General features: G+C 42.5%; 1 protein-coding gene across 10 annotated transcripts in view; it reads left to right on the top strand.

Moving 5' to 3' along the window:
* Positions 1-24,724, top strand: part of ncam1b (neural cell adhesion molecule 1b) — a 364,821-nt gene that overhangs the window by 257,802 nt on the left and 82,295 nt on the right. For 7 of the 10 annotated variants that reach the window (XM_061878064.1, XM_061878069.1, XM_061878063.1 and 4 more), the window contains one exon: positions 2,149-2,178. The exons of the other annotated variants lie outside the window; for them this stretch is intronic. In XM_061878064.1, coding sequence (XP_061734048.1) covers positions 2,149-2,178 — 30 coding nt within the window. The remainder of the gene's footprint in view (positions 1-2,148; positions 2,179-24,724) is intronic. 10 annotated transcript variants of the gene reach the window in all.

The following is a 24,724-nucleotide window of genomic DNA, read 5'->3' as shown; positions in this document are numbered from 1 at the left end:
AATAGATAGATAGATAGATAGAGAGAGAGAGAGAGAGAGAGAGAGAGAGAGAGAGAGAGAGAGAGAAAGAGAAAAATAGAAGATTAATATAAAATAAAAAAATCGGTCTTAGCCTGCACCTTAGAGAGGGGGTCCAGACTGAGGCCAAGGGAGAAAAAAACAACAACTCATAGCCATAGTACACATCCCTCTTACATGTGTGTAAAAAGAAAAGATAGATAGATGGATAGATAGATGGATAGATAGATAGAGAGAGAGAGAGAGAGAGCGAGAGAGAGAGAGCGAGAGAGAGAGAGCGAGAGAGAGAGAGAGACAGTTCCCTCAGGGAAATTTACATTCCAGTAGCAGTGTACACAATTTAAAAAGTAAATAATGGGGGTATAAATGGAAAGAGAGAGAGAACAAGAGAGGGAGAGGGAGAGAGAGAGAGAGAGAGAGAGAGAGAGAGAGAGAGAGAGAGAAAAATAGAAGATTAATATAAAATGAAAAAATCGGTCTTAGCCTGGACCTTGGAGAGGGGGTCCAGACTGAGGCCAAGGGAAAAAAAACAACAACTCATAGCCATAGTACACATCCCTCTTACATGTGTGTAAAAAAAAAAAATAGATAGATGGATAGATATATAGATAGATAGATAGATAGATAGATAGATAGATGGATAGATAGATGGATGGATAGATAGAGAGAGAGAGTTCCCTCAGGGAAATTTACATTCCAGTAGCAGTGTACACAATTCAAAAAGTAAATAATGGGGGTATAAATGGACAGAGAGAGAGAGGGAGGGAGAGAGAGAGAGAAAAGGAGAGAGAGAGAGAGAGAGAGAGAAATAGAAGATTAATATAAAATAAAAAAATCGGTCTTAGCCTGGACCTTGGAGAGGGGGTCCAGACTGAGGCCAAGGGAAAAAAAACAACTCATAGCCATAGTACACATCCCTCTTTCATGTGTGTAAAAAAAAAAAAAAAAGATAGATAGATAGATAGATAGAGAGAGAGAGAGAGAGAGAGAGAGAGAGAGAGAGAGAGAGAGAGAGAGAGAGAAATAGAAGATTAATATAAAATAAAAAAATCGGTCTTAGCCTGGTCCTTGGAGAGGGGGTCCAGACTGAGGCCAAGGGAAAAAAAACAACAACTCATAGCCATAGTACACATCCCCCTTACATGTGTGTAAAAATATAGATAGATAGATAGATAGATAGGTAGGTAGAGAGAGAGAGATCCCTCAGGAAAATTTACATTCCAGTAGCAGTGTACAGAATCTAAAAACTAAAAAGTAAATAATGGGGGTATGAATAAAAACAAAATAGAAAAATATTTTCGTGAGCATTGCAGCTACAGACACAGACCAGCGTGCTCCAAGTGGACTTTCTAACTTTCTTAAATTCCAGCAGAGAATCTACCTATAAGACCTACTTTTAACACACTATTGTGGGACTTCTGAAAATCCAATTGAAAAATTACATTGAAAAAAAACCAACACAATATGGGACCTTCAAGCAGTGTTTAAAAAGATCGGTGTAGTCATTCCTAATCAATTTAAGCTCGTTAAATAACTAAAATAAAAAGACTAAAACCCGTAGCTGCCAGGATGAAGTAAAATAACTGCTGGCACATATTTAGTTATGAGAAAGCAAACAGCACATGTAATGTGGCCTTTTTGTCTTTTTGTCTTTTAGTGTCTTTAAGTCTAATAGCCAAAACTCAGACAAAACGGATTGGAAATCGATCGTCTTGAAAGTAGTTTTGTTGTTTCTTTACGCTGCCACCTGATAAACCAAAGACCTTTTTTTTTTTAAATCTTATCTTTGCAAGCATTTGTGCTCTCATGCCGCCAGTAGACAATACTTCTAGAATGTGAGACAGAGCGGGGATTTGTAAAAAAGATTTCCCTTTCATTCCAAAGCCATTATTGTCACACAATAGGCGTCTCTGCTAAAGACATTACCGACTATTTTTTTTTTTTCTTAGCCTAATCCAAACTTTCCAGCTCAGGTATTCTTGATGCAAAAAAAAAAAAAGAAAATAAATCCTCGACACTTAATACTTGCATGCAGTTTGCAGCACCCCGGCTTTTGCTTGCAGGAGGATTGCTTTCTAAGAATTACTCTGCCTTTCTTTTGTTTGTTGTTCTTCTCTCTGTCCTCTACAGGCGTCATGGACTCGTCCCGAGCAGCACAAGGTATTCCAAATGCATGACTTTGCCTTCTCTTTACTGGTCCATCTCCCCGTGTCAGGGAGGCTAATGCGTTTGTGGATGGATGTGGATAAGAATCCGTCAAATAAGAGTTGGGACAGTACACTACAGACTGTGGTGAAGTAGGCCGGCTTCGTCGCGTGAAAAAAACGACAACTTTTGGTTGTGTTTTCCGCTCCATTTGTGGATGGATGCGGATCAGAATCCGTCAAATAAGAGTTGGGACAGTACACTAATTATAGTGGACTGTCCCAACTCTTATTTGACGGTTAAACATCGTACTCAAAGGGAGTCGATGAGACATTTTAATGTTCTGCTTGTGTTCCTCCATCATATGATCTTGTTTTACCCGAATAATCTGTAGTTTTTTTAGTGTTTGCATGATGGATCTCAGTGTCTCCCCTAGAAACATGTTTTAGTTAAGGTGTTCACTCTCCAGAAGAGGGGGGTAATAGACTACAGACTGTGGTGAAGTAGGCCGGCTTCGTCGCGTGAAAAAAACTACAACTTTTGGTTGTGTTTTCCGCTCCATTTGTGGATGGATGCAGATCAGAATCCGTCAAATAAGAGTTGGGACAGTACACTAATTATAGTGTACTGTCCCAACTCTTATTTGACGGTTAAACATCGTACTCAAAAGGAGTCAATGAGACATCTTAATGTTCTGCTTGGGTTCCTTCATCATATGAACTTGTTTTACCCAAATAATCTGTAGTTTTTTTAGTGTTTTCCTGATGGATCTCAGTGTCTCCCCTAGAAACATGTTTTAGTTAAGGTGTTCACTCTCCAGGGGAAGGGGGTTGGGGCAATAGATTACAGACTGTGGTGAAGTAGGCCGGCTTCGTCGCGTGAAAAAACCGACAACTTTTGGTTGTGTTTTCCGCTCCATTTGTGGATGGATGCGGATCAGAATCCGTCAAATAAGAGTTGGGACAGTACACTAATTATAGTGGACTGTCCCAACTCTTATTTGACGGTTAAACATCGTACTCAAAGGGAGTCAATGAGACATCTTAATGTTCTGCTTGTGTTCCTCCATCATATGAACTTGTTTTAACCGAATAATCTGTAGTTGTTTTAGTGTTTGCCTGATGGATCTCAGTTTCACCCCTAGAAACATTTTTTAGTTAAGGTGTTCACTCTCCAGGGGAGGGGGGGTTGGGGCAATAGATTACAGACTGTGGTGAAGTAGGCCGGCTTCGTCGCGTGAAAAAAACGACAACTTTTGGTTGTGTTTTCCGCTCCATTTGTGGATGGATGCAGATCAGAATCTGTCAAATAAGAGTTGGGACAGTACACTAATTATAGTGTACTGTCCCAACTCTTATTTGACGGTTAAACATCGTACTCAAAAGGAGTCAATGAGACATCTTAATGTTCTGCTTGTGTTCCTCCATCATATGAACTTGTTTTACCCGAATAATCTGTAGTTTTTTTTAGTGTTTGCCTGATGGATCTCAGTGTCTCCCATAGAAACATTTTTTAGTTAAGGTGTTCACTCTCCAGGGGAAGGGGGTAATAGACTACATACTGTGGTGAAGTAGGCCGGCTTCGTCGCGTGAAAATACCTACAACTTTTGGTTGTGTTTTCCACTCCATTTGCTGAATGGAAATATACGATATACATCTCGATATTTTTTCCATTAAGTAAAAACAAAACAGTCCTAGTTACCTGAGATACTATAATGATGACTTACAAAATCAGATTAAGGACTTACTGTAAGTAAGCGTTTTCAAGAAGCGTTTGAAAAAACGAGTTAAAAGTGGGGGCACATGCTGACAAATGCTCGACTCCATCCATTTATCCATCCACCCATTTTCTATTGCTTGTCCCTTTTGGGATCTCTGCTTGATTTATTACAGCATTTGAAAAGCCTGGAGTTGATTTTTAGTATGTAAATGTTATATTTTTTGTGAGGCATTGGTCGCATGTTGATGCGGGTTTCGTTCTCCCAAGGATGCAGTAGGAAAAATGATTTATTAAGAAATAAAACAGACTTTGGCAAAACTAACAGAACTAGCATGGGAGCTAGAAAACAAATAGGGCTTAGCATGGCTGCTAGCATAAACAGAGCCGGGAACAGAAGTCGTCACTTAGCAAATTAGGAAGCAAGGCAGACTGACGGGAGAAGGCAGGCTAAATAATGACAGTAATCACAAAAGCAGGTGCGCGTGAGTAGCAAGCGGCAGGTGAAAACAACGAGCAACCATGAAAACAATTCGAGAGGTGCACAAACCGGAACGAATGAGTCCAAAACCAAACGAAAACACAAAAAGACTCAAAAATCCAAACCACAACATGATCCAGGGCAGCGGATCACAACAGTGTTTATCAACATGTCATAGCAGGGACCCTGCCACTCAAAACTAGGCTGCTACATTACTAATGATTCATGTAACTATAGCTGAAAACATAGTACAAGAGCAATAGGAGAGACTATTTATCCCTGAACACCATGGAGTTCATGGAGGCTTTATGATGTAGTTACATTATTATATCATCTATCAGAGAGAGAAACTCTTCATTTAACATAATGTCTTTTTTGCTGCTTCAATACAGCTCAATCAACACAGAAAAAAGTCAAGTGAAATAACTTAGTTTTTAACTGTTAGTCAATATTGCTTGTCTTTCTCTCAGACAGGGCTCACACACCGCACAGTGAGCTAATGTTACGCTAATAGCTAATTAGCCTTCACCTCAATGACTGCGAGTGAGCTGAGCTGCCGCTTATGTTTCTAGAACGTCAACGGGCTCATAGTGATGTTACTAGTAGTTGACTGGGAGGTGTTTATTATCATTTGGGGAGAGTCCGCTGCCTTACCTGCTAAAAACACGTTTCTGCTCGATCCACGTTACATGCGGTCTGAATACGCACTGCTGACTGGTTACAGGCAGAGCGGTCACAGCCAATCAGCAGTGTGTATTCAGAGCGCATGAAACAGCCAATCAGACGGTTGTGTGGGTGGGACAATGCTGGGTGCTGCAGAGACATACTGACAGAGGCAGAACTAAGCAGACCAGCTTGTTAAGACTTTTTTTTTCCAAGACTTTAATTTAGGGCACGGGTCACCAACGCGGTGCCCGTGGGCACCAGGCCGCCCTTAAGGACCAGATGAGTCGCCAGCTGGCCTGTTCTAAAAATAGCTCAAATAGCAGCACTTACCAGTGAGCTGCCTCTATTTTTTTTTATTGTATTTATTTACTAGCAAGCTGGTCTCGCTTTGCTCGACATTTTTAATTCTAAGAGAGACAAAACTCAAATAGAATTTGAAAATCCAAGAAAATATTTAAAAGACTTGGTCTTCACTTGTTTAAATAAATGCATTTATTGTTTTACTTTGCTTCTTATAACTTTCAGAAAGACAATTTTAGAGAAAAAATACAACCTTAAAAATGATTAAGATTTTTAAACACATATACCCTTTTACTTTTTAGATTCCTTCCTCTTCTTTCCTGACAATTTAAATCAATGTTCAAGTAATTTTTTTTATTGTAAAGAATAATAAATACATTTTAATTTAATTCTTCATTTTAGCTTCTGTTTTCTCGAGGAAGAATATTTGTGAAATATTTCTTCAAACTTATTATGGTTAAAATTAAAAAAAAAAATTGGGGCAAGTCTACAAAATCTGTAGAATCATATTTAAATCTTATTTCAGAATGGAGTTTAACCTATTCAAAACATGTCATCAAAATTCAAAAATTAATCGTAATCAGGAAAATTTACTAATCATGTTCCATAAATTATTTTCTTAAATTTTTCAAAAAGATTCGAATTAGCTGTTGTTTCTCCTAATTTTTTTCGGTTGAATTTTGAATTTTAAATAGTCGAAATTGAAGATGAACTGTGTTTCAAAATTTAATTTTCATTTTTTTTCGGGTTTTCTCCTCTTTTAAACCGTTCAATTAAGTGTTTTTTTTCATCATTTATTCTCTACAAAAAATCTTCCGTAAAAGGAAAAAAAATGTACGACGGAATGACAGACAGAAATACCCATTTTTTTATATATATAGTAGAGATGCGCGGTTTGTGGTCTCATCCGCGGAGTCCGCGGATAAACCGTGAGTCGGGCGGGTGACATGACGAAAAAATTGATTTTATTTAGAATCGGGCGGGTGGCGGTTGAACCATTCTGAAATATTTGATATACGAGGTGGCGACTTGTCCAGGGTGTACCCCGCCTTCCGCCCGATTGTTGCTGAGATAGGCGCCAGCGCCCCCCGTGACCCCAAAAAAAGGGAATAAGCGGTAGAAATGGATGGATGGAGGGTTCTGGGATCGGTATCCTTTACCATTCAAAGAGCCATTTAGGACCCGTGTCACAAAGCGAAGAAGACAACAGGAGACGCTAATATTCTGTAGAATGACTGCCAGCAGTCACCCAGATAATAAGTATCAGGGCGTGCTATGAAGCCATTGGCTTTGTCGCCCTCTACAACATGCATGATCTGCTTGTCAGTCCAGCATCATGTTGTGTTTGACTTTCGCGGCAACACCTTCCTGATGACAAGAATAAGGGCGAGCTGTAAAATATATTCAGGAAGTGTCACGGATGCAAAGGATTCTGGGCATTTGTTCTGTTGCGTTTATGTTGTGTTACTGTGAGGATGTTCTCCCGAAATGTGTTTGTCATTCTGGTTTGGTGGGGCTTCACAGCGTGGCGCATATTAGTAAGAGTGTTAATATTGTTTATATCACAACCATCAGTATACTCTGTACCACCCAGTATGCCTTTCAATCTTGTACGTGTGATCGCGGAAGCTGCATACAACGTGTTGCTGGTCTACCAATCGGTTTGCACACCTTGTAGAAGGTGTCAAAGGCAATGGCTTCACAGCTCGCCCTTATTCTTGTCATCAGGATGAACACCATTGGATATTCGCGAGAACCTTAGCGGCTCCCATTGTCTTCTTTACATTGTGAAACGGGTTAAAATATCTCTTTGAGTGGTAAAGGAGGCCGACCTCTGATGTATTTCAATGGGCGGTTGCGGTTCTGATAAAATGTTGGTTCGGGTGGACGGCGGGTGGATGAGGACTTTGGTGATGCGGTTCCGGATGATATAATTGCCTATCCGCTCATCTGTAATATATAGATTTATATATTCAAGGTATATTGAGCAAATTGGCTATTTCTGGCAATTTATTTAAGTGTGTATCAAACTGGTAGCCCTTCACATTAATCAGTACCCAAGAAGTGGCTCTTGGTTTCAAAAAGGTTGGTGACCCCTGGTTTAGGGGGTGGCACTTTGTTGTTAAGGCGGCTGCCTTAACAACAAAGCGCTGCGGGAAACCCTGGATCTTACATCATACATACATTGTAAAGAACATAACGTCATGGCTGCCTTGAGTTTCCAATCATTTCTACAACTCTTAATTTTTGTGATGTAGCGATTGGAGCACATACTTGTTGGTCACAAAAAAACATCCATGAAGTTTGGTTCTTCCGCAGACACACGCACACGACTGCAAGGCATACTGGGTGACACAGAGTACACTAATGGTTGGGATATAAACAATTTTAACATTCTTAGTAATATCCGCCACACTGTGAAGCCACACCAAACAAGAATGACAAACACATTTCGGGAGAACATCCTCCCAGTAACACAACATAAATGCAACACAACAAATACCCGGAATCCTTAGCTCGGTTGGTAGAGTGGCCGTGTCAGCAACTTGAGGGTTGCAGGTTCGATTCCCGCTTGTGCCATCCTAGTTACTGCCGTTGAGTCCTTGGGCAAGACACTTTACCCACCTGCTCTCAGTGCCACCCACACTGCTTTAAATGGAACTTAGATATTGGGTGTCACTATGTAAAGCACTTTGAATCACTTGAGAAAAGCGCTATATAAATATAATTCACTTCACACTTCACTTTATGAATGTATAATGGGTCTACTGAAAATGTGATAGTAGTGATAGCATTAAGATCTTGGCCTGTTTTGCTGCCAATGGAACTGGTGCTTTAAATAGGACAATGAAAGAGGAGGATTACCTCCAAATTCTTCAGGGCAATCTAAAATAATCAGCAATGTTAATATTTGCTTACATGTCCCTTGGCAAGTTTCACTGCAATAAGACACTTTTGGTAGCCATCCACAAGTCTGGCAAGCTTCTGGTTTAATTTTTGACCACTCCTTTAGACAACATTGGTGCAGTTCAGCTTAATTTGTTGGTTTTCTGACATGGACTTGTTTCTTCAGCATTGTCCACATGTTCTCAATGGGGTTTAAGTCAGGACTTTAAGAAGGCCATTCTAAAACCTTAATACTAGCCTGATTTAGCCATTCCTTTACCACTTTTGACGTGTGTTTGGAGTCATTGCCCTGTTGGAACGCTAAAACCAAGACCCAACCTCCGGGCTGAGGATTTTAGGTTGTCCTGAAGAATTTGGAGATAATAAATGATAAATGATAAATGGGTTGTACTTGTATAGCGCTTTTCTACCTTCAAGGTACTCAAAGCGCTTTGACACTACTTCCACATTCACCCATTCACACACACATTCACACACTGATGGAGGGAGCTGCCATGCAAGGCGCCAACCAGCACCCATCAGGAGCAAGGGTGAAGTGTCTTGCTCAGGACACAACGGACGTGACGAGGTTGGTACTAGGTGGGGATTGAACCAGGGACCCTCGGGTTGCGCACGGCCACTATCCCACTGCGCCACGCCGTCCTCCTTTTTCATTGTCCCATTTACTCTCTGTAAAGCACCAGTTCCATTGGCAGCAACACACAAACCAAGAGTGTTTTGACTATTCATAGTTTGCTTAACAGTAATAGAATATTCTTATATGCTATAAGTGACCAGACATTCGGAATATAATCCCAGAAAAGGCGGAAAAAACGGTCAGCTACATTTAAGTTGAAGAAACAATATGATTAGGTTATATATACATGCATATATCCTACATAAACAATGTATCAATCCATTAGATATTTATATATCTTAGGGACCTATGGACTGTATCAGAGTATATTCTGTCTTGACACTTTGTATTGATATTTTCTATTAAATTTTTCCCTGAAATGATCATGTTTACAGTGATTGTCTTATATGTATTTTTTATGTATGTCGCTTTGGATAAAAGTGTCTGCCAAATACTTAAACATATATAAACACCTGAAAGTCTTTATATCTGTGACGCTCCGCTGGCATCGTGGTGTTGGTTAGTTCTCTCAAACGATGCAGTCGGACTTGGACACAGCGTGAAGGGAAGAAATGTGGATTTATTTACACTACAAAACAAACTAAGAACAGAAACACTTGCACAAGGCAGTAAACGCAAAACAAACAGAACTAGCATGGGAGCTAGAAAGAACAAAAAGCGCTAGCATGTGAGCTCGGGAACAAGCAAAGGAAGCATAGCGCGGAAGCTAACGAGTACAAAAAGTCTTTTGTCACAATCGGGAATCAGCGACGTCACCTGTTGCATCGCACAGAAACTAGAATGCGAGATCGAATGAACAAAAAGGGCAGGCTTAAATAAAGGTGATAATCACAAAGCAGGTGCGCGTGAAAAACAAGAGGCAGGTGACACTAAATGCGTAGCTATGGAAACGGAAACCAACAGGAAGTGCCACCAGGAACAGAGGAAGACAAATACCAAACAGGATGTGATACAAAACCAGAATATGACATGATCCAAGTAGCGGATCATGACAATATCAGCTTAAACCACCAATCTGTTTCACTGGATTCAGATTAAAACCCAAATCTGTTTTACTCAACAATGTTGGTATTTGAATATTGTTACTTAAAGACTTATTCCTGTTTTCAATTATACCGTTCAGAAAGTATAGTTTTATGCTCGGCTTAAAATGAGAATGCATCATAATCAGGGGCGGCTGGTGAATTTGGTTTTAGGTGGGGCTGGAAGTTTGTAAGTTTCTTCAGGCTAATTAACGTTCAGAAAGTTGTTCAAACTTCACTTTGGTTCGAGTTTTTGGTTTTAGAGGGTTCGTACCTCGATGAAAGACAACATTTTCGAAGGTGGCTTCTGTTGGTCTTGTGCTTTGTCGACGGAAACTCCGGGGTCCTACTTCATTGAAAGGCTGCATTTTGTTGAACTTTTTTGAACTCTTCTGGGGGTATCATCCTCCCCCAGAAGATTTCTTTGTGATTTTCACGTACAAAATAAGCATTCTGGTGGATTCTGACAAAATAATGAAGACAAAATAGAACATTTCATAGGTTTGCAGAGAACTATATACAATATGCACACACTCTTTTTACAAAATACAACCAATAGTACTTTAATGTTAAATCTTACTTGTGAAAAGTAATTCCCCCGATTTTTATTTTCAACAGTCCGCTCATTTTAACAGGAAAACACTAAACACCATCTTTGTTTTCTACCTGTCAACTGTCAGTATAGGCTCCTCATCACCACTTCAAGATGGCGGCCCAATTTCTCGCGTCAAAGCAGCCAATGCTGCGTCTACTTCTAAGATGTCTATGGTTCCGGTTTTGTCCTGTGACCCTAAGTAACCAATCCATGGCAGACACCACCAGCAGAAAATGTTAAAAACATAACTCAATAGCCTATAGACTTCAAATCATAACCGTCATTAATTATCTTGTCTCAAAGTAGGCTAACAGAGCAATGGGAACTACATGCTGCCACCTAGTGGTACGGAATGGTATTACATGGTTACTCTGGTGATCTCCAGACAGCACAGACACTCTACAACGGCACATTGTTTGCGGATTATAATTATTGGTTTGCCATCCATCCATCCATTTCCTACCGGTGTTCCCTTTCGGGGTTGCGGGGTGATGCTGGAGCCTATCCCAGCTGCACATGGGCGGAAGGCATCGTACACCCTGGACAGGTCGCCACCTCATCGCAGGGCCAACACAGATAGACCGACATTTACACTCACGTTCAGGTAGTTAAGGTACCCATGATTGTCACACACACACAAGGTGTGGCAAAATTATTCTTTGCATTTGACCCATCACCCTTGATCACCCCCTGGGAGGTGAGGGGAGCAGTGGGCAGCAGCAGTGCCGCACCCAGGAATCATTTTTGGTGATTTCACACACTAGGTGCAAAGACATTTTTTTTGACGAATTAGGTGAAATTACATAATTTACCACGGCACACCAAACAAGGTCCTTTAAATAGCTTTTTTTTCTTCTGCAGGGTGTTTGGGGATTGAAAGGCATTCATGAGTACCTCTAAAGGCTTAGTGGCATACTTGCCAAACTTGAGACCTCCGAATTCGGGAGTTGGGTCGGGGGGGTTAAATATTGTAGCGCCCCGAAAGAGTAAGGGCTGCAAGGGGTTCTAGGTATTTGTTCTGTTGTGTTGAAGTTGTGTTACGGTGCGGATGTTCTCCCGAAATGTGTTTGTCATTCTTGTTTGGTGTGGGTTCACAGTTTTATATTTGTAACAGCGTTAAAGTTGTTTATACGGGCACCCTCAGTGTGACCTGTATGGCTGTTGACCAAGTATGCTTTGCATTCACATCTACGTGTCTGTAAAAGCCGCATGTATTAGTGACTGGGATGACACGTTTGTACGGAGGAAAAGCGGTCATGACGACAGGTTGTAGAGGACGCTAGAGGAAGTACCTTTAAAGCACGCACGCCCCCAATATTGTTGTCCGTTGGAAATCGGGAGAAATTCGGGAGAATGGTTGCCTTGGGAAATTTTCGGGAGTGGCACTGAATTTCGGGAGTCTCCCGGAAACGCAAGTATGTTAGTGGTCACATGCAAGGACAGCACCTTTTAGCTCTCATTTCCAAAATGGTGTACACTACTGAATTGGGGTCTTATGGCCACTTATGTGGACACTTATACTGCCATCTGGTGGTGTCAGAAGAGTATAACATACAATGGAATTTGGAAAAATAAGATTTAGCATGTCACTAAACAGGAAGTACACGTTTGTGTACTTATGGACTAAGTACATCATATCAAAAGATGATTCTTAGTTTTTATTCTAATTAGGGTCCATCTATCCATCCATCCATCCATTTTTTTACCGCTTATTCCCTTTTGGGGTTGCGGGGGCCGCTGGCGCCTATCTCAGCTACAATCGGAGGGAAGGCGGGGTACATCCTGGACAAGTCGCCACCTCATCGCAGCTAATTAGGGTCCAATAAGCCCAAATAGCAAAGAGAAATTAAAAAAAAAGTGTGTAAACAAACAGCTGTGAGGACTATTTGATTGAAAAATCGACTCAAGTATCACCCAGCACAACAATAATTACAGGATTTGCATCAACAGACTAGGAGTAAACCTGTAGTGTTTTTTAAAATGTTTTTCTGCGGTTGAAAGCTGCGAACATTCACAGTATTGACGATATTATCGCAGCAACATGGTTCTCTGACTGATTTGGTCACATTTATGGTTTACGAACTAAAAACTATCAGCCACAGGATAACATAGCGTTTCAGTGTGTGTGTGTGAGTGTGTGTGTGTGTTGAGACATCCCATAATAGCTAGCAGGCAGAGGGGAGAAGACTTATGGGCGCAGAAGAGCGTGTGCGTGCCGAGCATGTTACTGCCAAACGTGGCGGCCTCGTTGCAAAAAGAACAGAGGGAAGCGTTTCCTTCTATGCTGGGGCGGTTCATATTTGGTGAGACATGCATTTAACATGTCCCGTTGTGTATCCCTGATTCCACGCTCCAAACTTAGGAGTGTTTCCTGCAGACCGCCGCTAAGGCCAGGCGAGCTCAAGGAGAGCTCTGCAGTCACCTTGTTTGATTTATGCAAAGTCATTGTCGTTTCCCCATATCAGTTTATACCCTTGTGTCATGTTCATATTGTTGTAACTCAGATGTTTATTGGGATAAGGAAAACATCTGTTCTGTATTTTAACATAAAAGTGTTTGATTGTGAGGCATCAAAAGCCACAAAATGCAACGGGTCCATCAGACCCACAAATGCTGGCTGTGTAACAACCATATGTTCTGTGAACCACACACACACACACAGCAGGGCTAGACAGGAGGAGGACAGAGTGTAGGTACACAGAACATCCGAATGTCAAATGTGCGAGAAAATGAGAGCAAACCGTGTTGACAAACAATGTTGCAACCTCGTGTGGGAACCGCAGATGCAGAAACACAAAAGAAGAATCCCTGTGTGATGCAGAAAATGGCAGAGAGGTTTTCCGTGCAACGTTCATATTGTTGTTACTCAGCCAGCGTTTGTGGATCTGATGGACCCTTTGCATTTTGTTGCTTTTATTGCCTCACAATCCAACACTTTTATGGTAAATATTGAACAGATGTTTACCGTATACCAATACACATCCGTTGGGTATTTTAACATAAAAGTGTTGGATTGTGAGGCATCAAAAGCCACTAAATGCAACGGGTCCATCAGACCCTCAAACGCTGGCTGAGTAACAACAATATGTTCTGTGTACCCCACACACACACACACACACAAACACAGCAGGGCTAGACAGGAGGAGGACAGAATGTAGGTACACAGAACATCAGAATGTCAAATGTGCGAGAAAATGAGAGCAAACCGTGTTGACAAACAATGTTGCAACCTTGTGTGGGAACCACAGTTGCAGAAACACAACAGAAGAATCCCTGTGTGATGCCGAAAATGGCAGAGGAGTTTTCCGTGCAACGTTCATATTGTTGTTACTCAGCCAGCGTTTGTGGGTCTGATGGACCCATTGCATTTTGTGGCTTTTACTGCCTCACAATCCAACACTTTTATGGTAAATATTGAACAGATGTTTACCGTATACCAATAAACATCCGTTAAGTATTTTAACATAAAAGTGTTGGATTGTGAGGCATCAAAAGCCACAAAATGCAACGGGTCCATCAGACCCACAGAAGCTGGCTGAGTAACAACCATATGTTCTGTGTACCACACACACACACACACACACACACACACACATACACACAGCAGGGCTAGACAGGAGGAGGACAGAGTGTAGCTACACAGAACATCAGAATGTCAAATGTGCGAGAAAATGAGAGCAAACCGTGTTGACAAACAATGTTGCAACCTTGTGTGGGAACCACAGGTGCAGAAACACAAAAGAAGAATCCCTGTGTGATGCAGAAAATGGCAGAGGAGTTTTCCGTGCAACGTTCATATTGTTGTTACTCAGCCAGCGTTTGTGGATCTGATGGACCCTTTGCATTTTGTGACTTTTATTGCCTCACAATCCAACACTTTTATGGTAAATACTGACCAGATGTTTACCGTATACCAATAAAAATCCGTTCAGTATTTTAACATAAAAGTGTTGGATTGTGAGGCATCAAAAGCCACAAAATGCAACGGGTCCATCAGACCCACAGAAGCTGGCTGAGTAACAACCATATGTTCTGTGTACCACACACACACACACAGCAGGGCTAGACAGGAGGTGGACAGAGTGTAGGTACACAGAACATCAGAGTGTCAAATGTGCGAGAAAATGAGAGCAGACCGTGTTGACAAACAATGTTGCAACTTCGTGTGGGAACCGCAGGTGCAGAAACACAAAAGAAAAATCCCTGTGGGATGCAGAAAATGGCAGAGAAGTTTTCCGTGCAACGTTCATATTGTTGTTATTGTTGTTACTGTTATGAATGAATAATGGGTTTCCACTTCTCTGTGAGCGCTTTGAGTATCTAATAATAGAAAAGCGCGATATAAATCTAATCCATTATCATTATTATTATTATTATTATTACTCAGCCAGCGTTTGTGGATCTGATGGACCATTTGCATTTTGTGGCTCACAATCCAACACTTTTATGGTAAATACTGAACAGATGTATACCTTATACCAATAAACATATGTTCAGTATTTTAACATAAAAGTGTTGGATTGTGAGGCATTAAAAGCCACCAAATGCAACGGGTCCCTCACATCCAAAAACAAAATTGTTTGTCAACACTGTCTGCTCTCATTTTCGCGCACATTTCACCCTCTGATGTTCTGTGTACCTACACTCTGTCCTCGTCCTGTCTAAGCCTGCTGTGTGTGTGTGTGTGTGTGTGTGTGTGTGTGTGTGTGTGTGTGTGTGTGTGTGTGTGTGTGTGTGTGTGTGTGTGTGTGTGTGTTTGTGTGTGTGTGTGTGTGTGTGTGTGTGTGTGTGTGTGTGTGTGTGTGTGTGTGTGTGTGTGTGGTACACTGCAAGAAGTCAGTGTTCAAAAACAAGAAAAAAAAATACAAAAACGAGGGGTATTTTATTTGAACTAAGCAAAATTATTTGGCTTATCGAGACTTTCCAAAACAAGTAAGATTATCTAACCTCAATGAAGCCAAAAATGCCTTAAAATAAGTTTATCAAAATAAGTGAAAATAAATATGAAACCCTTTTGCTCCATATGTTGAAAAATATTGTTAAATGAAGTACAAACCCCGTTTCCATATGAGTTGGGAAATTGTGTTAGATGTAAATATAAACGGAATACAATGATTTGCAAATCATTTTCAACCCATATTCAGTTGAATATGCTACAAAGACAACATATTTGATGTTCAAACTGATTTTTTGTGCAAATCATTAACTTTAGAATTTGATGCCAGCAACACATGCCAAAGAAGTTGGGAAAGGTGGCAATAAATACTGATAAAGTTGAGGAATGCTCATCAAACACTTATTTGGAACATCCCACAGGTGTGCAGGCTAATTGGGAACAGGTGGGTGCCATGATTGGGTATAAAAACAGCTTCCCAAAAAATGCTCAGTCTTTCACAAGAAAGGATGGGGCGAGGTACACCCCTTTGTCCACAACTGCGTGAGCAAATTGTTGAACAGTTTAAGAAAAACCTTTCTCAACCAGCTATTGCAAGGAATTTAGGGATTTCACAATCTACGGTCCGTAATATCATCAAAGGGTTTAGAGAATCTGGAGAAATCACTGCACGTAAGCAGCAAATCCTTCAGGCTGTACTGCGTCAACAAGCGACATCAGTGTGTAAAGGATATCACCACACGGGGCTCAGGAACACTTCAGAAACCCGCTGTCAGTAACTACAGTTGGTCGCTACATCTGTAAGTGCAAGTTAAAACTCTACTATCCAAGGCGAAAACCGTTAATCAACAACACCCAGAAACAGAGCTCATCTATTATGGACTGATACAAAGTGGAAAGGTGTTCTGTGGTCTGACGTGTCCACATTTCCAATTGTTTTTGGAAACTGTGGACGTCGTGACCAAAGAGGAATTGTTTGGTTTGAACAAAATGTTCAAAACAAGAATCAATATTGACAAAAATGACGAACCGACGTGGACTTCATGGTGTACGTCGAGAAAATACGTTGCCAAGAGTCTTAATGGAGAACGTTTTGTGCACAGGGGTCAGAATAAAGGGCCATTGTGTCGTGTAAGCATTGCTCGGGTCCCTCTACGCACGATGCATAATGAACGTGGCGGACATGCGGAGCCTTTTGAATTAGAAACACAAACTAACCGAGCTTTCTCTTTACATGGCTGCCTCCTCAATCAGTATGTGTAAAACATCCCTGGCGTTGTTTTCCCCTGGAGCTTGGACGCCAGCCATGCAGAGAGCACTGAAAAAAGAGCTGCTCGAGGAATTTAGTTCTGTGGCAACTTGTAAACTGAACAATTAAGCAGAACAAAACATACTAATTGTATAAAAAAAAAACATGTGCACGTCTTAATTATTAGATTGAACAATATGGACTGATGGCTTGAGTAGAGAAAAAAAACATCCATCCATTTTTCTACCGCTTATTCCCTTTCGGGGTCGCGGGGGGCCCTGGCGCCTATCTCAGCTACAATCAGGCGGAAGGCTGGGTACACACTGGACAAGTCTACACCTCATCGCAGGGCCAACACAGTTTTGATGTCATCTGTGATATTTCTACCGACATAAATATTAGTACTTCAGTTGAGGAATATACCATTCAGGACACAACAGACCTGACGAGGTTGGTAGAAGGTGGGGATCGAACTCGGAACCCTGAGGTTGCTGGCACGGCCACTCTTCCGACAGCGCCACGCCGTCCCTCGTAAATGAAATACTCCATCCATCCATCCATTTCCTACCGCTTATTCCCTTTCGGGGTCGCGGGGGGTGCTGGCGCCTATCTCAGCTACAATCGGGCGGAAGGCGGGGTACACCCTGGACAAGTCGCCACCTCATCGCAGGGCCAACACAGATAGACAGACAACACATTCACACACTAGGGCCAATTTAGTGTTGCCAATCAACCTATTGCGTATGAAAAATAATTAGAGATGTCCGTTAATGCCGATATTGTCCAACTCTTAATTACCGATTCCGATATCAACCGATACCGATATATACAGTGGTGGAATGAACACATTATTATGCCTCATTTTGTTGTGATGCCCCGCTGGATGCATGAAACAATGTAACAAGGTTTTCCAAAATAAATCAACTCAAGTTATGGAAAAAAATGCCAACATGGCGCTGCCATATTTATTATTCAAGTCACAAAGTGCATTTTTTTTTTTTTTTTAAATGCCTCAAAACAGCAGCTTGGAATTTGGGACATGCTCTCCCTGAGCATGAGGAGGTTGAGGTGGGCGAGGTTGGGGGCGGGGGGGGTGATATTGTAGCGTCCTGGAAGAGTTCGTGCTGCAAGGGATTCTGGGTATTTGTTCTGTTGTGTTTATGTTGTGTTATGGTGCGGATGTTCTCTCAAAATGTGAAGTGAAGTGAAGTATATTTATATAGCGCTTTTCTCAAGTGACTCAAAGCGCTTTTACATAGTGACACCCAATATCTAAGTTACATTTAAACCAGTGTGGGTGGCACTGGGAGCAGGTTGGTAAAGTGTCTTGCCCAAGGACACAACGGCAGTGACTAGGATGGCACGAGCGGGAATCGAACCTGCAACCCTCAAGTTGCTGGCACGGCCACTCTACCAACCAAGCTATTTAATTTAATTTAACATGCCTCAAAACAGCAGCTTGACAATTTGGGACATGCTCTCCCTGAGAGAACATGAGGAGGTTGAGGTGGGCGAGGTTGGGGGGGGGGGGGGGGGGTGAATATTGTAGCGTCCTGGAAGAGTTAGTGCTGCAAGGGGTTCTGGGTATTTGTTCTGTTGTGTTTATGTTGTGTTACGGTGCGGATGTTCTCTCAAAATGTGAAGTGAAGTATATTTATATAGCGCTTTTCTCAAGTGACTCAAAATGCTTTTACATAGTGACACCCAATATCTAAGTTACATTTAAACCAGTGTGGGTGGCACTGGGAGCAGGCGGGCAAAGTGTCTTGCCCAAGGACACAACGGCAGTGACTAGGATGGCACGAGCGGGAATCGAACCTGCAACCCTCATGTTGCTGGCACGGCCACTCTACCAACCGAGCTATGCCATCCCTTATTTAATTTAACATGCCTCAAAACAGCAGCTTGACAATTTGGGACATGCTCTCCCTGAGAGAGCATGAGGAGGTTGAGGTGGGCGAGGTTGGGGGGGTGAATATTGTAGCGTCCTGGAAGAGTTAGTGCTGCAAGGGGTTCTGGGTATTTGTTCTGTTGTTTTTATGTTGTGTTACGGTGCGGATGTTCTCTCAAAATGTGTTTGTCATTCTTGTTTAGTGTGGGTTCACAGTGTGGCGCATATTTGTAACAGTGTAAAAGTTATTTATACGGCCACCCTCAGTGTGACCTGTATGGCTGTAGACCAATTATGCCTTGCATTCACTTGTGTGTGTGAAAAGCCGTAGATATTATGTGATTGGGCCGGCACGTTAAGGCACGCCCCCAATATTGTTGTCTGGGTAGGATTGGGAGAAATGTGGTAGAATGGTTGCTCTGGGAACCCCAAAAGGGACAAGAAGTAGAAAATGGATGGTTGGATGGATTGTTGGATGTCCCGTAAGATTTTCGGATGGGAACCAAAATTTGGGAGTCTCCCGAGAAAATCGGGAGGGTTGGCATGTATGACTAGGAGACGCAACTACTTTGTCCGTGTAGCACCCCGTACAGCGGATTTTTAAAAAGTCTACTTTTTGAAACCGATACCGATAATTTACAATATTACCTTTTTAAGCATTTATCGGCAGATAATATCGGCAGTCCGATATCATCGGACATCTCTGGTATTGTCGCCCCACCCCAGAAAAAAGGCTTGGTAAAAAGAAAGCGTACCGGAAGAGTTAGTGCTGCAAGGGTTTCTGGGTATTTTTTGTGTTGTGTTTATGTTGTGTTACGGTGCGGATGTTCTCTCAAAATGTGTTTGTCCTTCTTGTTTGGTGTGGGTTCACAGTGTGGCACATATTTGAAACTGTTTTAAAGTTGTTTATACGGCGTGACCTGTATTGCTGTTGACCACGTATGCCATGCATTCACTTGTTTGTGTGAAAAGACGTACATATTACGTGACTGGGCCGGCACGCAAAAGCAGTGCCTTTAAGGCACGCCCCCAATATTGTTGTCTGGGTGGGAACGGGAGAAATGTGGTAGAATGGTTGCCCCGGGAACCCCAAAAGGGACAAGCAGTAGAAAATGGATGGATGGTTGCCCCGGGAGATTGTCAGGAGGGGCACCGAAATTTGGGAGTCTCCCGAGAAAATCGGGAGGGTTGGCAAGTATGACTGGGAGACGCAACTGCTTTGTATTTCTCCCTACGTCCGTGTACCACTGCGTACAGCGGCTTTTTAAAAAGTCATACATTTTGAAACCGATACCGATAATTTCCAATATTACCTTTTTAAGCATTTATCGGCCGATAATATCGTCAGTCTGATATTATCGGACATCTCTGGTATTGTTCCCCCTCGGAAAAAAGGCTTGGTAAAGAAAAGCGTCCCGGAAGAGTTACTGCTGCAAAGGGTTCTGGGTATTTTTTGTTTTCTGTTACGGTGCGGATGTCTTCCCGAAATGTGTTTGTCATTCTTGTTTGGTGTGGGTTCACAGTGTGGCGCATATTTGTAACAGTGTTCAAGTTGTTTATACGGCCACTCTCAGTGTGACCTGTATGGCTGTTGACCAAGTATGACCTGCATTCACTTGTGTGTGTGAAAAGCCGTAGATATCATGTGACTGGGCCGGCATGCAAAGGCAGTGCCTTTAAGGCACGCCCCCAATATTGTTGTCTGGGTGGGAACGGGAGAAATGCGGTAGAATGGTTGCCCCGGGAACCCCAAAAGGGAAAAGCAGTAGAAAATGGATGGTTGGATGTCTCGTAAGATTTTCGGATGGGAACCAAAATTTGTGAGTCTCCCGAGAAAATCGGGAGGGTTGGCAAGTATGACTGGGAGACGCAACTGCTCTGTACTTCTCCCTGTTCGTGTACCACTCCGTACAGCGGCTTTTTAAAAAGTCATACATTTTGAAACCGATACCGATAATTTCCAATATTACCTTTTTAAGCATTTATCGGCCGATAATATCGTCAGTCTGATATTATCGGACATCTCTGGTATTGTTCCCCCTCAGAAAAAAGGCCTGGTAAAGAAAAGCGTCCCGGAAGAGTTAGTGCTGCAAAGGGTTCTGGGTATTTTTTGTTTTCTGTTACGGTGCGGGTGTCTTCCCGAAATGTGTTTGTCATTCTTGTTTGGTGTGGGTTCACAGTGTGGCGCATATTTGTAACAGTGTTCAAGTTGTTTATACGGCCACCCTCAGTGTGACCTGTATGGCTGTTGACCAAGTATGCCCTGCATTCACTTGTGTGTGTGAAAAGCCGTACATATTACGTGACTGGGCTGCCACGCAAAGGCAGTGCCTTCAAGGCACGCCCTCAATATTGTTGTCTGGGTGGGAATCAGGAGAAATTTGGGAGAATGGTTTCCCCGGGAACCCCAAAAGGGACAAGCAGCAGAAAATGGATGGTTGGCTGGACTGATGGATGTCCCGTAAGATTTTCGGACGGGAACCAAAATTTTTTTGTACTTCTCCCTACGTCCGTGTACCACTCCGTACTGCGGCTTTTTAAAAAGTCTACTTTTTGAAACCGATACCGATAATTTACAATATTACCTTTTAAGCATTTATCGTCCGATAATATGGTCAGTCTGATATTATCGGACATCTCTGGTATTGTTCCCCCCCAGAAAAAAGGCTTGGTAAAGAAAAGCGTCCCGGAAGAGTTAGTGCTGCAAGGGGTTCTGGGTATTTTTGGTTTTCTGTTACGGAGCGGATGTTCTCCCGAAATGTGTTTGTCATTCTTGTTTTGGTGCGGGTTCACAGTGTGGTGCATATTTGTATCAGTGTAACAGTTGTTTATACAGCCACCCTCAGTGTGACCTGTATGGCTGTTGACCAAGTATGCCATGCATTCACGGACTGCCGATATTATCGGACATCTCTGGTATTGCCCCCCCGACCCACCAGAAAAAAGGCTTGGTAGAAAAAATCGTCCCGGAAGAGTTAGTGCTGCAAAGGACTCTGTTTTTTTTTTGTGTGAGTGTGTGTTACGGTGCGGATGTTCTCCCGAAATGTGTTTGTCATTCTTGTTTGGTGCGGGTTCACAGTGTGGCGCATATTTGTAACAGTGTTAGTTGTTTATACGGCCACCCTCAGTGTGACCTGTATGGCTGTGGACCAAGTAGATATTATGTGATTGGGCCGGCACGCAAAGGCAGTGCCTTTAAGGTTTATTGGGGCTCTGTACTTCTCCCCACGTCCGTGTACCACTCTGTGCAGCGGCGTTTTAAAAAGTCATAAATTTAACTTTTCGTAACCGATACATTTTAAAGTATTTATCGCCCGATAATATCGGTAGCCCGATATTTTCAGGCGTCTTTTAAAAAAGCAATTATCAGGATTTGCAGGAGGCAATGACTTGCTGCAGATAAACACTTGCTTCTTACATTAATGTAACCTGTATCATTAGGTCGGTCTGAAATTATAGCCTGCAGCTAAAATACGGCGTCTTGACGACACTTATTAGCGCCAACTAGAGATGCGCGGTTTGCGGTCTCATCCGCGGAATCCGCGGATGAGACCGCGGGTCGGGCGGTTGACAGGACGAAAAAATAGATTTTAATTAAATTCGGGCGGGTGGCGGTTGAACCATCCGAAAATATTTGATATACATGGTTCTGGGATCGTTATCCTTTGCCATGCAAAGAAACATTTAGGACCCGTGTCACAAAGCGAACATGACAACAAGAGACGCTATTTTTCTCTAGAATGACTGCCTGCAGTCACCCAGGTAACAGGTATTAGGGCGTGCTATGAAGCCATTGGCTTTGTCGCCCTCTACAACACGTACAATCTTCTTGTCAGTCCAGCACACGACTGCAAGGCATACTGGGTGACACAGAGTACACTAATGGTTGTGATATAAACAATTTTAACACTCTTAGTAATATGCGCCACGCTGTGAAGCCACACCAATTAAGAACGACAAACACATTTCGGGAGAACATCCTCCCAGTAACACAACATAAACGCAACACAACAAATACCCAATCCTTTGTATTCATGACACTTCCTGACTATTTTATACACTCCGCTAGCAGCAAACCCCCGTGCGTCGGTAAGGTGGGCGGGGTGGCCGCGGGGGTGTAAAATATATTCAGGGATAACACGGATACAAAGGATTATGGGTATTTGTTGTGTTGCGTTTATGTTGTGTCACTGTGAGGAAGTTCTCCCGAAATGTGTTTGTCAATCTTGTATTGTGTGGCTTCACAGCGTGGCGCATATTAGTAAGTGTTAAAGTTGTTTATATCACAACCATCAGTGTACTCTGTATCACCCAGTATGCCTTTCAATTTTGAACGTGTGATTGCGGAAGCTGCACACAACATCTTGCCGGACCAACAATCGGTTCCTACATGTTGTTGAAGGTGTCTAAGGCAATGGCTTCACAGCACGCCCATATTCTTGTCATCAGGATGAACGCTATTGGTTAGTCGCGAGAATGCTAACGGCTCCCATTGTCTTCATTACTCTGTGAAACAGGTTTAAATAGCTCTGTGAGTGGTAAAGGCGGCCGACCTCTGATGTAATTCAGCGGGCGGGTACGGTCCTGATAAAATGTTGGTTCGGGTGGACGGCGGGTGGATGACGACTTTGGTGATGCGGATGCGGCTGATATAATTGCCTATCCGCGCATCGTTTTCTTTTAAACGCCCCGCCATTGAAGCATCACTCGTCGGCCCGGAAGGTGTGGCGTCGGTGAGAGCAGATGGTTTTAGAAGAGAAGCCATTTCCATATCTCATTAGCCAGCTTTCTGTTGACATTTATCGCCGGAGAAGACTAGAAATAATCACGACAAGCAGGAGGATTAAAAAAAAAAAGCTGCAGAAATGACCCCGTATTAAACCTTGAGCGTTGAAGCAGACGTGGGCGGCATAGCTCGGTTGGTAGAGCGGCCGTGCCAGCAACTTGAGGGTTGCAGGTTCAATTCCCGCTTCCGCCATCCTAGTCGCTGCCGTTGTGTCCTTGGGCAAGACACTTTACCCACCTGCTCCCAGTGCCACCCACACTGGTTTAAATGTAACTTAGATGTCGGGTTTCACTATGTAAAGCGCTTTGAGTCACTAGAGAAAAGCGCTATATAAATATAATTCACGTCACGTGCAGACCTGGCTGGAGGTAAAGCAGCGCTGTCACAAGTTGCTAAGCACTCCAGCCGGAAAGCTCTCCATGGTTCCACTTGTCATGAAATATTGATGACTTCCCTGCTTCTCTGTCAGCTGTGCTCGCTTACATTTCCCCAGCTTTACTAAGTAAGAGCACGGTTGCCTTTCCCTATAAGCAAAATGCCTTTTCTTATTATTATTAAAAGGTAGCTTATTTTGTCCTCCAGGGTGCACATTTATGCAAAAACAGCATCACATGCAAACTGTGTGAATGCTCCAATGCTGAATTTAAACCGAAATCCTGGAATTAGTGTTTTGTTTTTTAATTGTTGCAGTAGAGCCGTGGTTCTCAACCCTTTTTTCAGTGACGTACCCCCTGTGAACATTTTTTTAATTCAAGTACCCCAGGGGTAGGGAACCTCTGGCTCTAGAGCCAGATGTGGCTCTTTTGATGACTGCATCTGGCTCTCGGATAAATCTCAGCTGACGTTGCTTAACATGATAAGTAATGAATAATTCCACTTGGGTTAAAAAAAAATTTCAAAATATAAAACATTCTCATGCATTTTTAATCCATCCATCCGTTTTCTACCGCACCTGTTCAAGATATCGCGTTAATGGTAAGAAGTTATTTATTTATTATTGGTTAGTGTGGGGCTTCTTCAGACCCCCAAGCACAGACATGAGAGCCTGTTTCAGGGTTACAATATTGTTTTATTTTTCAATAAGTTTCCAGCAATAGTATTTCCAGCCCCAACCCAGTCTCTCCTCCTGGCTGCTGCTTATAACAGAGCGATAGGTGATTAGAAAACAAGGCCCAGGTGGGCCGTCTACGCACCCATCGCTGCAGGCCCGCAGGCCACGCCACCTCCACAGTTAGCTTCAGAATAACAATGTTATTACAAAGAATAACAGACCTATTATACTCTAGAAATGTTGGTCTTACTTAAAAATGCACGTGTTTAGTTGTGTTCAGTGTTAAAAAAAATATTGTATGGCTCTTGCGGAAATATATTTTAAAATATTTGGCCCCTGAAGTACCCCCTAATCCGAGCAAAGCA

The sequence above is a fragment of the Nerophis ophidion genome, linkage group LG18, assembly GCF_033978795.1.
Source record: "Nerophis ophidion isolate RoL-2023_Sa linkage group LG18, RoL_Noph_v1.0, whole genome shotgun sequence".
Classification (NCBI taxonomy): Eukaryota; Metazoa; Chordata; class Actinopteri; order Syngnathiformes; family Syngnathidae; genus Nerophis; species Nerophis ophidion.
This window is presented reverse-complemented; position numbering and strand designations above follow the sequence as displayed.